The sequence below is a fragment of the Endocarpon pusillum genome (genome assembly GCF_000464535.1).
Source record: "Endocarpon pusillum Z07020 unplaced genomic scaffold scaffold6331, whole genome shotgun sequence".
Lineage (NCBI taxonomy): Eukaryota > Fungi > Ascomycota > Eurotiomycetes > Verrucariales > Verrucariaceae > Endocarpon > Endocarpon pusillum.
This window is the reverse complement of record NW_006916578.1, coordinates 169,267-182,440: the sequence shown is the minus strand read 5'-3', so window position 1 is coordinate 182,440 and position 13,174 is coordinate 169,267. Positions and strand designations below refer to the sequence as shown.

At 49.1% G+C, this 13,174-nt stretch overlaps 6 protein-coding genes across 6 annotated transcripts; 5 read left to right on the top strand and 1 right to left on the bottom strand.

The window, feature by feature from the left end:
* Nucleotides 1–138: 138 nt before the first annotated feature.
* EPUS_04013 (uncharacterized protein) lies at nucleotides 139–2,138 on the top strand (the record flags this gene model as incomplete). Its single annotated transcript, XM_007806875.1, has 3 exons — nucleotides 139–302; nucleotides 359–609; nucleotides 664–2,138. 3 exons carry the CDS (start codon nucleotides 139–141, stop codon nucleotides 2,136–2,138), a joined length of 1,890 nt encoding a protein of 629 aa, XP_007805066.1.
* A 4,028-nt stretch (nucleotides 2,139–6,166) lies between these two features.
* On the top strand, nucleotides 6,167–6,574 carry EPUS_04012 (uncharacterized protein; the record flags this gene model as incomplete). Its single annotated transcript, XM_007806874.1, has 1 exon — nucleotides 6,167–6,574. The coding sequence occupies one exon, from the start codon at nucleotides 6,167–6,169 to the stop codon at nucleotides 6,572–6,574; it is 408 nt and encodes a 135-aa protein (XP_007805065.1).
* Nucleotides 6,575–7,460: 886 nt separating this feature from the next.
* Nucleotides 7,461–9,993, bottom strand: EPUS_04011 (uncharacterized protein; the record flags this gene model as incomplete). The annotated part of the gene is made up of 2 exons (XM_007806873.1): nucleotides 7,461–9,332; nucleotides 9,394–9,993. 2 exons carry the CDS (start codon nucleotides 9,991–9,993, stop codon nucleotides 7,461–7,463), a joined length of 2,472 nt encoding a protein of 823 aa, XP_007805064.1.
* A 528-nt stretch (nucleotides 9,994–10,521) lies between these two features.
* EPUS_04010 (uncharacterized protein) lies at nucleotides 10,522–11,172 on the top strand (the record flags this gene model as incomplete). Its single annotated transcript, XM_007806872.1, has 1 exon — nucleotides 10,522–11,172. One exon carries the CDS (start codon nucleotides 10,522–10,524, stop codon nucleotides 11,170–11,172), a length of 651 nt encoding a protein of 216 aa, XP_007805063.1.
* A 391-nt stretch (nucleotides 11,173–11,563) lies between these two features.
* EPUS_04009 (uncharacterized protein) lies at nucleotides 11,564–11,749 on the top strand (the record flags this gene model as incomplete). Its single annotated transcript, XM_007806871.1, has 1 exon — nucleotides 11,564–11,749. One exon carries the CDS (start codon nucleotides 11,564–11,566, stop codon nucleotides 11,747–11,749), a length of 186 nt encoding a protein of 61 aa, XP_007805062.1.
* Nucleotides 11,750–12,406: 657 nt separating this feature from the next.
* On the top strand, nucleotides 12,407–13,066 carry EPUS_04008 (uncharacterized protein; the record flags this gene model as incomplete). Its single annotated transcript, XM_007806870.1, has 3 exons — nucleotides 12,407–12,470; nucleotides 12,521–12,708; nucleotides 12,872–13,066. 3 exons carry the CDS (start codon nucleotides 12,407–12,409, stop codon nucleotides 13,064–13,066), a joined length of 447 nt encoding a protein of 148 aa, XP_007805061.1.
* Between the last annotated feature and the right edge of the window lie 108 nt (nucleotides 13,067–13,174).

Sequence of the window (13,174 nt, the reverse complement as noted above, 5' to 3'; positions counted from 1 at the left end):
TGAGGAATGGAAGCTTCTGACATCTTGTTTGCCTCAATGCCAGCAAGGGCGTCGGCGGGATATATGTAGACCCCGCCCACTCCTAGACTTACTATCCTTGTCTTGCAATCACAGGAGGAAAGCATCGATTGCTGAGGCATGGCATCGAGGACGGTTCCACGCCGTCGACCCAAAGCCAAAGCAGGCTCAGGGAGACTCTTAGATCCCCACCGCCAGCGCATTACCAAGATGTACCTTATCGACAAGAATCCGTTGAGTGACGTGAGGACAGCTATTCGCCAAGAGTTCGGCGTTGATGTCTCGTTCGTGGGCCCGGTTGAAATAAACTCTATGATGCCTTGAGCTAAGTGGTTTGCAGAGAAAAGGTCTATAAAGACAGAGTCAGGGAATGGAACATCAAGCGCAATCTAAGGAAAGACGACGTCGTGGCCCTTTTGAGGTTGTCTCGGGAGGCAGGGCCAAATGGACACGCTGGTCAAGTTTACATCAGAGGTCAGCCCGTCTCCTGGGTGAAAGTCGACAGTTATTTGAAGAGAAAGAAGACTACAGAGCATTCCCTTCTTGCAGAAAGCAGTTCATCCGAGGTTTTACCGTCCCATGTAGAACTACGTATGCCCGAGTGGACTATCACGACGCGATCTTCGACCTCACTGACACAACCAGGGCTAAGTCCTGTGACAAATCCTAGTGGTTGGACCCCAAGTTCGGCGCGTAATGAATTGTTGCTTGCAGCCACTCAGACCCAATCGGCAACAGGACCTGCAGAATTTGAGGCAACGACAGTTGAAAGTTCTTATGAGTATGAAGAGCTGCACGGGTGCGAAAGCACTCTTGTATCTCCCACGAATAGAAATCACAATCTCCATACGGCCGAATTGAACTTTGACCACGATGATGACTTGCCGTACCAGGGCATGCTTAACCAATTAGCATATCCTACAAGCACTGTTCATGAGTTCGCCGGACACTTGATTGATCCCACAAAATCGCCGGCTATGCTACATGAGTGGTTTGGCATATGCAGGAAAATATCGTCGCCGCAGCCTGGTGAAACCCGTGGCACGCCTGGTTTGATTGCGATGGATGCTGTTAACAGCCCACTCTCCTTGGAACAAAATACTCCGGAGGAGAGAGCACATCCGCAAGATCATATATTGCATCATACCAAGGACGAACTTCATGAAGATTCACCTATAAGCATCGATGAACTACCAGCTGAGGACTACCCCAAGAACTTCCTCGCGTGGTCCATAAATTCCTGGCTGCTTAAGAATGAATGTCGGCACGATGAATCACAATCAGCCATGAGATTTGCAGCCAGTATATTCGGAAAGATGATAGCTTGTCGCCACGAAAGATGTTTGACAAGCTTGGAGCTCCTCATGGCACTAATAGAGTCTCATGGGAACCCTGACTTCGCGAATGACCTCCTTGAAAGATTCAAGGCTACAGCGCTATCGATGAGCGGTCTGCCTGAGAAGAAGTCGATCATTCTCATAATCGGATTTAAGATCGACATCGTGTGCAGACTGGGAATTAGAAATATGTCTTACCTGACTGCCTTAGAGCAGGTCTATGCTGACTTTGAACAATATTGGGGTGCGGAGTCCCCTTCAACCTTAGTATGCCTTTACAATCTAGGCTGGTACCTAGCCGGCGACAGTGATCCTGACCAACTCAAAAAAGGCGAGGAGATTCTAAAACGAGTACAGTCAACTGCGGAGCGCATTCTCGAACCAAACGATCCACAAATGATCATGTGTCTGACTACGCTTGCCCGGGTCCTCTATAATCTCAATAGAAACTTTGAAGCGTTGGGAGTGATGAGTATCGCAATAGATCGAATCGACAAACGGTTTTTTGACTACCATCCATACCGGCTCGCAGCTCTTCGGAGGTGGTCAATGTTCATGCAGAAGGTTGGCGGCCACGACGCTGAACCCTTTCTCCGTGAGGTCGCTACTAAGCGTCTCCGAGTCTTGGGACCCGCCAGTGGGTTGACGAAATCAAGCATGAAGGAGTTGAAGACATTGCTGATAAAACAGGGCAGAAACGACGATGCAGAAAATATGCTCAGAGACCTCGTTGACGCAGCATCTCGCTTGGAGTGTATGGATGACGACTGTCGCATTTATTAAGTATAAAAATTATAGAAAGCCAATTCATGCACCAATTTTCAGCCGTAAATGACACTAATGACTCCATATCTGTGTACGGTTTCCTCGCGTAAGTCTGTAGAAGCTGCTTCTGAGGTGCACAAGGTTACATGCTGCTGGTATGAATTATGGCTAGGAACTGAAGACCTCTGGTTAGCTATTATGAGTTTCCTGCCCACATGAATGACAAGTTGGTTAACGAAAATACTAATTCCAAATGTTTCCATTCAATCATCATCAAATTGCACACAAGTGGTGATAAGCTGAAGCAGAAACACAGAAGAGTCGCCACTTGATGCAGCTTCGACGGATTCAACTTGACAGCTCATTGATACACCAAACCCGTGTGTATAAGGAGAAGGGAAAGCACAGACTGATCTTTCCTGGGGTATAGAATAAGAAGCTCCATAAAGTTACTGCTTTTGCCGTTCTCAACCATGGCCACTCTCTTTCTCCCACGCGTCACCATCTCCACAGCTCCAGCCCCATGTTTGTCCAGTGCCGGGCTTTTCCACCAGAAAACCTCATCCATACCCCGACTACCTGCCAGCCAACAACGAATGCAATATCAGGCTTAATACCATGACGAAAGAGATCCAAAGGGGTGTATATGTGACAGCCAGATGTGATGGCAGTTCATTGCTTACCAAGGTAAGCACCCCAACAAAGGCAGATACTGCGATTCCCACAGCGACAAAATGATTCTGATAAGAATGATGCTCGTGACGTCTCAGGATGTAAATAGTGACGATCCCCCATGCAACAGAAACGCAAAGGAACACAACGGGTTGGGGATCGAGCAAAGAACCCGGCTGCGAAGAAGTTTCAGAGAGAGGCTTTGCAAGTCAAGGAAGCATTTATACAATGCAATTTCTTTGAGAAGACATACCCAGTTGCCCTCCAACTGCCATCTGAGCTCATGCTTTAGTTCCTCTGCCACTAAATTCAGCTGTGGTCTATGACGGTCTCAGGTCCATCCGCGTACCCGAATGCGGTTTTTTGTGCTGCTTCCGATACTGGCTCGCAATGACAGCTAGACCAATGTTGCAGGCGCAACAGATCCATGTCGAAGGGTCGGTTTGCGGCGGCCGCGGCGCCTTTCTCGGTTCCTCACCTCTTTCTCTTTCCTTCGTGTTCGACCTGACGGACATTGGCGGGTGAGTTGCAGCGCTGAAGAGTCTGGCACAGGGTCAGAGCTGCGACAACATCTAAATCGCGCCCGTGGGGGCATTATATAAATGATGGACAAGTTTGCTCCCTTGGACGAGCGCGTATTTTATCACGGCAGTATCTATGTCCATAAGATGGAATGAAGCAACAACTGCCAATTATGATATTCTTGCATTCAGATAATATGAGTTCTGTGCAGGGGTACTGGATCCGTTTTGCGCGGACACTTTGAAGGCATGGTTATAGGAAGGAGGCAAAATGACTAAACATCAGAGCGCTAATAGGAATTGAACCCATTTCCGTTTTATCCCCTCACTGGCCCAACCTTCACAAGCGGCGTCCTCATCGCTCAGCCCCCAATGAGATCTGAATTTGTGTACTAATGCTGTTCTAATGCTGTTCCGTAGTGATAAAGATGGAGACTGACAATGCTGAGAATAGTTCCGAAAATGAGGCTAAGGCGAGGCTCGAACAATGATGCGGCAATCTTAGACACGACAACTTGTGCTATTAGCGCTCCCAGAAAGGAGGGAGAACGACCAGAGCATCAGAGCGGTAGTAGGAAATGAACCCATTTCATTTGCATCGCCTCATTGTTGTAGAGCCTTACGAGGTGTATTCAGCTGACACCGACAGATCTTCTGGTTTGGCTATTCGCTGATTTCTCTTCAAGCGGGGCGAGGCAGGGAGTAAACCATGATCATACCCTGAAGTTGGGCTCCTGAGGTTGGGCAGCAATGCTCAATCCAAGCCCCAACAGCTACTCCGTGAGTCACACTGGAAATGTGGCAACCACAGAGCCGCGACTGAACGCTTGCTTTGGTGGCTCCCTTTGACGTGGACCTGAAGTACGCTTTGCTTGCGTTTTACTACGTAAGTTTTCATTTGATATTAACTGCTCCATAGTTAATCTAGTTCACAGTACTCCATCACTTGATGAGACATGAGGCGAAGGGAAAGATGTTCAGAAGACACAACATTTATTCAAACAGGGCCAATCCCCCTGCCCTGCGCGGTCTCAACACGACCTGTCATCCAACCCTCTCGGTCGTCGTATCTCCATCTGCGAAACGCTTGCTTCACTCTTTAGATCTGCCCAAGGTATGGCCAGCAACATGATTCGCTCCGTACGACGTGGTCATGCAAAGCTGTGATATGATGAAATAAAAACACCACCAACTCCTTCATCTGCTCAAGACTATGGGGACTCACTGAGACTAAATCACAGCCATCTCGGTCGGTGTCTACAGCTTCGGAATCTACTTGTCAAGTCCTAGGTGCTGCGCAACATCTTCGCTTTGAAGGACATGAAAAGTTAGTTCTGTCTCTGGCAAATTACGTCTAGGGGAACACTCGACATGCTCACATCTAGCAGTTCTTCGTGATGATAAGAAGCAATTCGATGCCGAGTCCTCCGACCTTCATCGTGTCCTCCGACCTTCCCCGTGAAGATGGACTCGGCTCACCCGTCCAACGTCAATGGTTAGCGTTGTGGAAGGTTTGTCCTTTATAACCGTGGCTTCACCTAAGCGGAGCACATTACTGAAGTCCCATCAGAAACGAGACGGTTTCACCACACCTCATTCTAGTCCCATTGCATCACACCAACCATCACAGTCTCTCGCTAGCGGAGGTCGATTTTTAGGAAATGCTGCTGGTTCACCAGGCCCCAGCCCAGCGGCATCAAATCTGGTACCGAGGATTTTGCCACTGCCTGAAACCCGTCCAACCACCCAAGAACAGCTGGTAAACAGCTTGATGGCGATATGCCATGTGCTGGATACGGCGAAAGAAGTATGCGTCGAGGTTGATGAGCAGCAAGCAACTCCCTCAAGCAAACTTACCAATGAACAATGGGAAGCATCCATCGCGCTCCTCCTCACCCTGTTGGGCGACCACCAAGGCTTCTTCCTGGCTGAACAATATCCATCAGCGTCCATACCATTGGGCAGACTAGCCACCAAGCACCCAGTAATTTTCCTCCAAGATCTAGCCTCTCTACTTCTCTCATTATGGAAGCCAAATTTTCCAGGACTTTCTGTGCAACGGCAGGAGCAAGAAGAGCCAACGGATTCAGCTGCCGCTAGGACTGGCGACGGTTTTTTGAGTTCTCCTCCTACTTCTTTTCCATGGACCCTTCCATTCGCGCCTAATGCGGTTGAATACTTCGCGCTTTTTGTGTCCTGGAAAAGTGTCACTGTCTACCCTAACGCACAAGGGAGCCATGGAGATCTGGATAAACAACACGCATGCACTTTGACTTCGTCATTTGGGCGGCCACGCTTCGAGAAGTTCATGATGAGATGCCTGGAATCTGCACTGCCTGAACGAAAACCTCCTGAGGGGCCCATGCTGAGAAGTTGGACGCTTTTACCGCCAGGACGACATCTTCCCAGGAATCTCATGCCGCCAGCTCAGTTATTGTCAGTGCTTCGGTTCTCACTTACAATTTACAGCCCCTGTGGCATGTCATCGCTGCAGTATGGTGAAACACTCTTACAACCTTTTGACGTGGAATCCAAAAACGACCACAGCGACTGCTCTATGGAAAAAATGCAGAAAATAACCGCCAGGTGCGTACTTCAAGTAGCAGTACAAAAGAACGAGACTGATCATGTCCCAACTCTAGCAGAAGCAATCGACGGATTTTTCCCTTTACCAAATTTTTGCGCATCCTCCATACGCTTGTTGCATTTTATTCTGCACTGTGTTGCTTCCCCATCGCACTAGCTCAGCAAGAATCCGAACCCTCGTCGATACCAAGCGATTCATATTGGATCGGTGTGGTGTATCTACTGAGTCTAGGCTGGCTTTCGGTGAAAGCGACCAAGGGGGACCCAATGTACAGTTCGTTGTTATTGGTCTGGATTTCCTATGCCTCAGTTACCGTGTGGCATGATCTGGACGCTATCATACAATGTCTTGTTGTTGTCATTGGAGTAGCAATTCTCGCTATGGGACTTCACCAAGCTGAGAAGAGGCAGCAAGGTGTACCTTTTCGCACAAGGGAGAGAATCTCTACGGTGGAGGAAGGCAAGGCGTACTCCGATGGCGATGATCCTGACAACGGCGGCACAAGCAATTTATTTGACTGGAAACCTGCAAACGGTCAATTGTACGGCCTAGCATGTCCCACGACGACTTCGGTCGAACAGTCAGTGTCTGACAATGGGCCATACGAGGACCGCGGAAGCAGTCCTGAACCAGAACCCTGGAATGGTACTGTTGGGTTTCAGTATTCGGGATGAGGAGGATTCTCATTGAGAATACGTCTCTCTGTGGGAGGAGACTGTTCACATCGTTACAAAAAGCTAGAATGAAAATTAGAAATTGGGACACGAGGTTTTCGTATGTCCCAAGGCTCAGGCATACTTGTATTTTCTATTTCTATTTCATTTTACACCCTGGGTCGTCATTGGCGGGTATCACGAAAGGGTTTGCCTTTGGATTGAGCAAAAAAGAGCGGCAAATGTTTGATGGGATGCTCCGGAATATCTGTGTTTTATCAGAACGGCAGGCGAATGAATCACAGCGTTGCATGTGCTAACTTTGAGCCCCTTTTGATGGGCAAATGTATGTACAAGACTGCTATATAGAATTCACAAAGCCGGGACCATGGAAAACGACAATCTCTGCTACTTGGAGACGCGGCGCGTCGACAGCGGAGCTGTAAAGATATAAGTCCTGGATAAACATGTACGACCGGTGGGGTACATAGAGCCTTTGCGTCACGACCCGCAATGAGCAGGCTCGGAACAGCCTTGCACAGCCATGGCTCTCAGGGCTGCTTATTTTATCGCTCAGGTTACAGTCACGTGTGTTCAGGTTTCAAAGTGGAAAGAGAATTTGGAGAGATCAAGATTCCGGGTGTGAGGATTAAATTTATGACGAAGAAGGCAGCATTTCGTTTGATTTCTTGAAGCCATAAAAAATTCCTTGGTGCGGTAATAGATGTCTATCCAGATAACGGCAAGGGGGAACAGCAGGACAACAGGCGCGAGGTCCAAAACAACCGATGCCGAGAACTTGAAAAAATTAGTAATTGAGTACGTACAAGAAGCTTGTTTTCCGATTCCGTGATCCTCATCGTCCCCGCACTATCCCCATGTTGCACGCAACCGTATAGGACGTTACTTAAACAAATGATTCCTCGTCAATGTCCTCCCACTCATCTTCGTCTAATACTATGCCATGATTCTGATCTTCGCCTGATACTGTGACATGATGCTGATCTTCGCCTGATGCAATATACTCCTTGTATTCAGCTGATGGTAGTTCATATATTTCTCCTCCTGCGTTCCATATCATCTCAGCTGTCTCGTCATGACCATGATAGGCCGCAAAATCCAGTGGTGTCATGCCAATGCGGTTTTTGGAATTAATGTCGGCACCAGCATCAAGGAGTAGCTTGACCGAGTCGGGATGGCCGTTGCTTGCGGCCAGGTGGAGGGGGGTGATATCAATCGTCGTGCGAGCATCGACGTGAGCACCCGCGGCAAGTAAAGCCTCGATAACGTCGTTATGCCCCATCTCGGCGGCGCAATGAAGTGGTGTGGCGCCTGACATAGAGCCAAGGTCTTCGATAACGGCAGTCGCATTTGCTCCTGCCTTTAACAGAGCGCGGGCGATGTTGGCGTACCCTTTGATGGCGCAGGTGAAGAGAGGGTAATATTTGTCAACTATACGTGAGTCTGGATCCGCGCCTGCATCCAAGAGCATCTGGCATATTTCGTAGTTATTGTTATCAACTGCAGTAGATAATGGAGTCGAATTGTCCTGGTCCACAACATCAACTGTAGCTTTTGCCTCTAGCAGCGCCCTTACTACCTTCGCGTGACCCTGCGCAACTGCCAGATGCAGCGCCGTGACGTTGAGCCCGTTGGGTTGACCGTCTACTTGCGCGTTCGAATCAAGAAGGAGCTTGACCGTACCATAATATCCACGGTAGGCTGCTTCATGAAGGGTCATCATACCTTCCCAGGTGCCCGCTTCGATCTCCTCTCTATGGAGTTCACACTGGGTCCAGAACATCATTGTAGTTCTACAATCATGGCTGTGTCCACCTTCGATCTCGGCGGCATCCCTAAGTGACTCCATCCGGGCCTCCCATTGTGTTAGCACGTTGTGTATTGTCGGGGTATATCTGCTGACTTCCGACGGGGACAATTGTCGAAAGGGGTCCCATGAAAGCTTGAGTTTAATAAGTCTGTCCGATGCAGCGGCGAGAGCTTTAAGTGCTACAGGCCACGTCATCTGCTCGTCTTTTCGATGATAAAAAACCTCATATACCGGCTCCGGTGTAGCCAGCATATCCACAGCATAATGACCTCCGTGGAGGCGCAAAACTGTCGGCCGGGATGCACCCCGTAATAGAACAACAGGACTGCCCTTTTGGAGTAGCCTCTCATTCACTGCCGGAATGCTCCATGAATCTTGAAGCAAATCCGAAGCAACCGAGTCTAGTACTTCATCCGGAAGATGTGACTTGTCTGTGTCAAGCGCCCACCATCTGCCGCTCTCGATGTCATCTCTGAAGCTCAGGCAACCGTTTTCACCGGCGATTGTGCCAAGAAAGAGACCCTCAATTTCAAAAACAACTTCGTCTTGAGATGTCGACTGCGGGTTGATCACGGAATTCGGAAAGGCGAACCGCACAAGTTTCTGGGCTAGGACGTCTTGTGATATCGTGTAGTCCGGTTGTAGCTCTGGAACGCTGCGGGCATCGGAAGAAATACCTAGCAACGCGTACACCTTGTCAAGTGTCTTGCTAGCATTCCAAGTGCGAAAGCTCTCAATGAGCTCTATCAATGACGATGAGCGAGTCTCTAAGTTCTGGGTGGACTGATTCATCAGCTCCAGTGCTGGACGTATCTTTTGCACGAGCTTCTGGAAACTCCCGTAGAAAGAGGCTACCGCCATGACTTCATGATAGAAGTCATTGCCGCTAACGGTCTTGTCACCACAGACTACCAACACAGACTTTGCAGCCGCAACTTCTTGAAGAACCTATAGATCGAGTAAGTATGAGTCTTCCAGTTCATTTGTTTGAATCCCGGCTCGAATTTACCCATATGCGTGTAAACCACCGTCTCCCAAGTAGATTCTGGACACCAATCCTTGGAGGGTGTGAGTTGAAATCTCCAGCAGCGCATCCGCACCGACCGATATCTCGGCGGTCTTCCCACTTTCTCGACCTCACATTACGAGCTGCAATCTTCGTTTGGGCTTCGTGTCGAGCAAAACTTTCCATGGCTATAGTACTGTCGCCTTCTTCTGGACCAAGCCATATCACAACACGATCTGCAGTCTGGTAGATATCCCACATCATACCTACTTGCTCACCCTGCTCCTTGGTGTTGGACTGGTCAATGCATATCGCATCCACCCATAGAATTCTGGGCTTATCAGCATTTCGCAATGCGCGTAAAGCACCTTCGAGGTTCACTGTTACAGGGAAGACGTAGCCATTGACTCGAATATCCACTGTCTCAGGAGTATCACCCCATGTGTAGGACAATGCCTCGTAAGCAGTCTGATCCGCGTTCTTGGTATCATAATGGAATATTTTACAGTCAATCGGGCTTTCAGAACTGCGACTGGGCAAGAGTCTCAGTAGCCGGATACTGGATCCGTCGTGTGGAAGACGCTCATATTGATAAGATGCCATTAAAACGAGAGAAGAACAGAGACGGTGATCAGCTCATGAAAGGAAGCACGGAAAGACTTGCACCAAGGGCGTAGTAATAGGACATACTAATAGAGAAGTGACTTGGACTCACCATACTCAGCTGGACGTTGACCACAATAGAAGACTGGACTCTTTACGGAATACCAGCGACACAGATGTAACCTATCCCCCTTGCTGTTACTACGGTACCATGCAGAAGTATTGGGATCCCGGAGCTAGTAACTTAAGATCTTAAAACAGCCCTCAGACCAAGCCACTAGTGCTCAAAGTGGAAAGGGTATCCAGTCAAAGTGATTTGTGTGAGGCGGCAACAAGAGAAGCTTCTCGTTAGCAGTGAGCTATAAATACTTATTGCCTACTAGTACTAGTATTGTACTACGTAGTACGGAGTGCTTGGGTGATGCCTATTAGCGTCTTCTAGCATTAACGCCCAATCTCGCCAATATGTAGAAGGTGTTGACAAGATTAATTAGCCCTATTCAACTTTGTCTGGTCGTCGGTGACATTATGGTCAAAGCCGGCAAGTCTAGCAGATCCGGAAATGTGACTGGCATTTCCCAGAAGCATCTACATTCGCGCATTTCCTATCTCTATCAAGCCGCGGTCTATCTCGGGGCTGCTGAGCTCAGTGCGAAGGATGCGCATCCAGAAAGAGCCGAGGTTGACAAGACCAATCTACTTGGGCCTAAGCAGCCAGAAGAACATTTGCACCTAGGTAAAAGATCGGAGCCCAACATCGCTCCCATTAAGGCAGACCAGAGCAAGACAGGACTGCCCGACGTTCGGCTGAGATCGCAAGCGCCCAAAAAGGTCCATGGGTCTTCAGCACAGACGCATCAACTACTCACCTCAATGCGTTCCATCTCGCAAAAGTCACAGATCCATCTTTCCCAATCCATAAAGCGATCTATTTGTCGCAGATGTAACGGGCTACTTACACTGAACAGCACAAGCGAGATTGAAAACATGAGTCGAGAAGGAAAGAAACCTTGTGCGGATGTGCTGGTCGTGACGTGTTGCCAATGTGGGAATGTCAAGAGGTATCCTGTTGGCATGGGGGAAGCACAGAACCGTCATAAGAAGAAGAGGAGGCTTGCCTCTGGAGCTGCGACGCCAAGTGAGAACGCTAACTACTCGAAGCCTGTGGAAAAGACGTGAGCTACACGGACTTCGGAGCTTTTACTGCATTTTCAGAAATACTACAGCTCCATCACATGCGACCATCTCTGCTGGAGTGCAAACTCGTCCGAAGCATCTGCCTCGTTTCGATTTTGACGATTGCTAGCCGAGGACGACATGATCTCTCTAGAACTGGGCTTACAAAGTTCCATCTTCAAACTCTTACGATAGTTGCTGGTTCATGTCTTAGTATCAGCAACAGCTTGATGAAACGGATTTCTCAACGTCAAGCGACCGTCACATCCCGAAGCTCCTACTCTGAAAACCCACCGCAAGCAGTTCTTTTCCAGGCTTAAAATGCTGTCTGTCTGCAGACCCGGCTTCTGTTTGGTCTTAGCTGTTTGGTCTTAGTATTGAATCTTCCTCCGTCATGAAGATGCACGGTGGCTCTGCAGAGTCTGCCACGGATGTCGGCAAAACTGCTCGCAAGGCCGCAATGCTGCGCCACGTTGGCAAGTCTCGACAACGATACTTTTTCCCACAACGCATTATGCAAACTGATGACCATACTCTCAAAGCCTTCGTCCAGGAGCACCATGGATCTTTGAACAGTTAACGGGCCAGGAAGATATGCCAGTGAGCCTGCTCAAGGCTGGAGAAGATGCCATCTACTTCTACTGAAGACATCTCTGGATTGTGGCGTCTGATGTGCGCAGGAAGGTGGAAGGAAGTAATAAGGGACAACGAGTCTTGGTACAGCAATAGAGATAGCGGCGGCAAGGTTGATAATTTAGGGGATAGTATTTTTTGAAGTTGCTAAATGTACAACGCGTGGTTAACAGGCATAGAACCATTTCAGTGATCCTTCTTGGACAATTCAGATCCAACCATACAGATTGAGCAAGGGCACAAATAGAGTTTATATGTAGCAGAGGCGGAAGACTGCTCTATGTAGCCGGGCTAACTCACATCGAGTAAAGAGACTGGTATTCTGGTCACTGAATGACAGCTTGTCGAGCTAGTGGCATACACACATCTTGAGACGTTGCCTTGTTCCGAAAGAGTGAGTGTCCGTACAGGGTAAATGATGATTTGTTGTGACTAAAAGTGGAAAGGGGGTAAAGTTTCCAAGCGTCAGGCCACCCTTTAGGCCGGGACGCACAAGGAAATCTCTCAAGCTCCACCGAATTTTGTCATCAGCAGGGCGCACAGCTCTTCGGCAATATGTCTCATAAAAATCTAGGAACGCTTTCTGAAACTTGTACTGTCTATCATGTCGGACCTGAAGGGATCCAAAATGAAGGGGCCAAAACAATTGACGATCGTGATCAAGCTCGGTGAGTCTTTCTGTGATAAAATGTCTCCACGATTTGTTTGACCATGCCAGGCACGAGTTCGATTGTGGATGAGATAACCCATCAGCCAATTCTCTCGGTCTTGTCGTTGATAGCGGAGACTGCCATCAAATTGATCAAGGATGGCCATAAGGTCATCATTGTCTCGTCTGGTGCCATTGGCATGGGTCTGCGCAGAATGGACATTGAAAAGAAGCCCCAGTACCTTCCCAGACTTCAGGTACGGCTTCCTGTCCTTCGTACAACATTATGGCCTAAGTTCGAGGACAGGCGCTTGCTGCCATAGGTCAATGCCAACTCATGTCCCTCTGGGACTGGCTTTTCAAGGAACTCCGCCAGCCCGTCGCCCAGATCCTGCTGACCCGAAACGACATCGCCGACAGGACCCAATACGTGAACGCAAAGAACACGCTGTTGGAACTCCTCAAAATGGGGGTGATCCCCATCGTCAACGAAAACGACACCCTCGCGGTGGCCGAGATCAAATTCGGCGACAACGACACCCTATCCGCCATCACGGCCGCCATGGTCAATGCCGACTACCTCTTCCTGATGACGGACGTCGACTGCCTATATGATAAGAACCCGCGCAGCCACCCGGACGCGAACCCGCTCCCCGTCATCGCCGACATCAGCACCCTCTCGGCCGACGTATCGACCTCCGGCTCCTCGCTCGGCACGGGCGG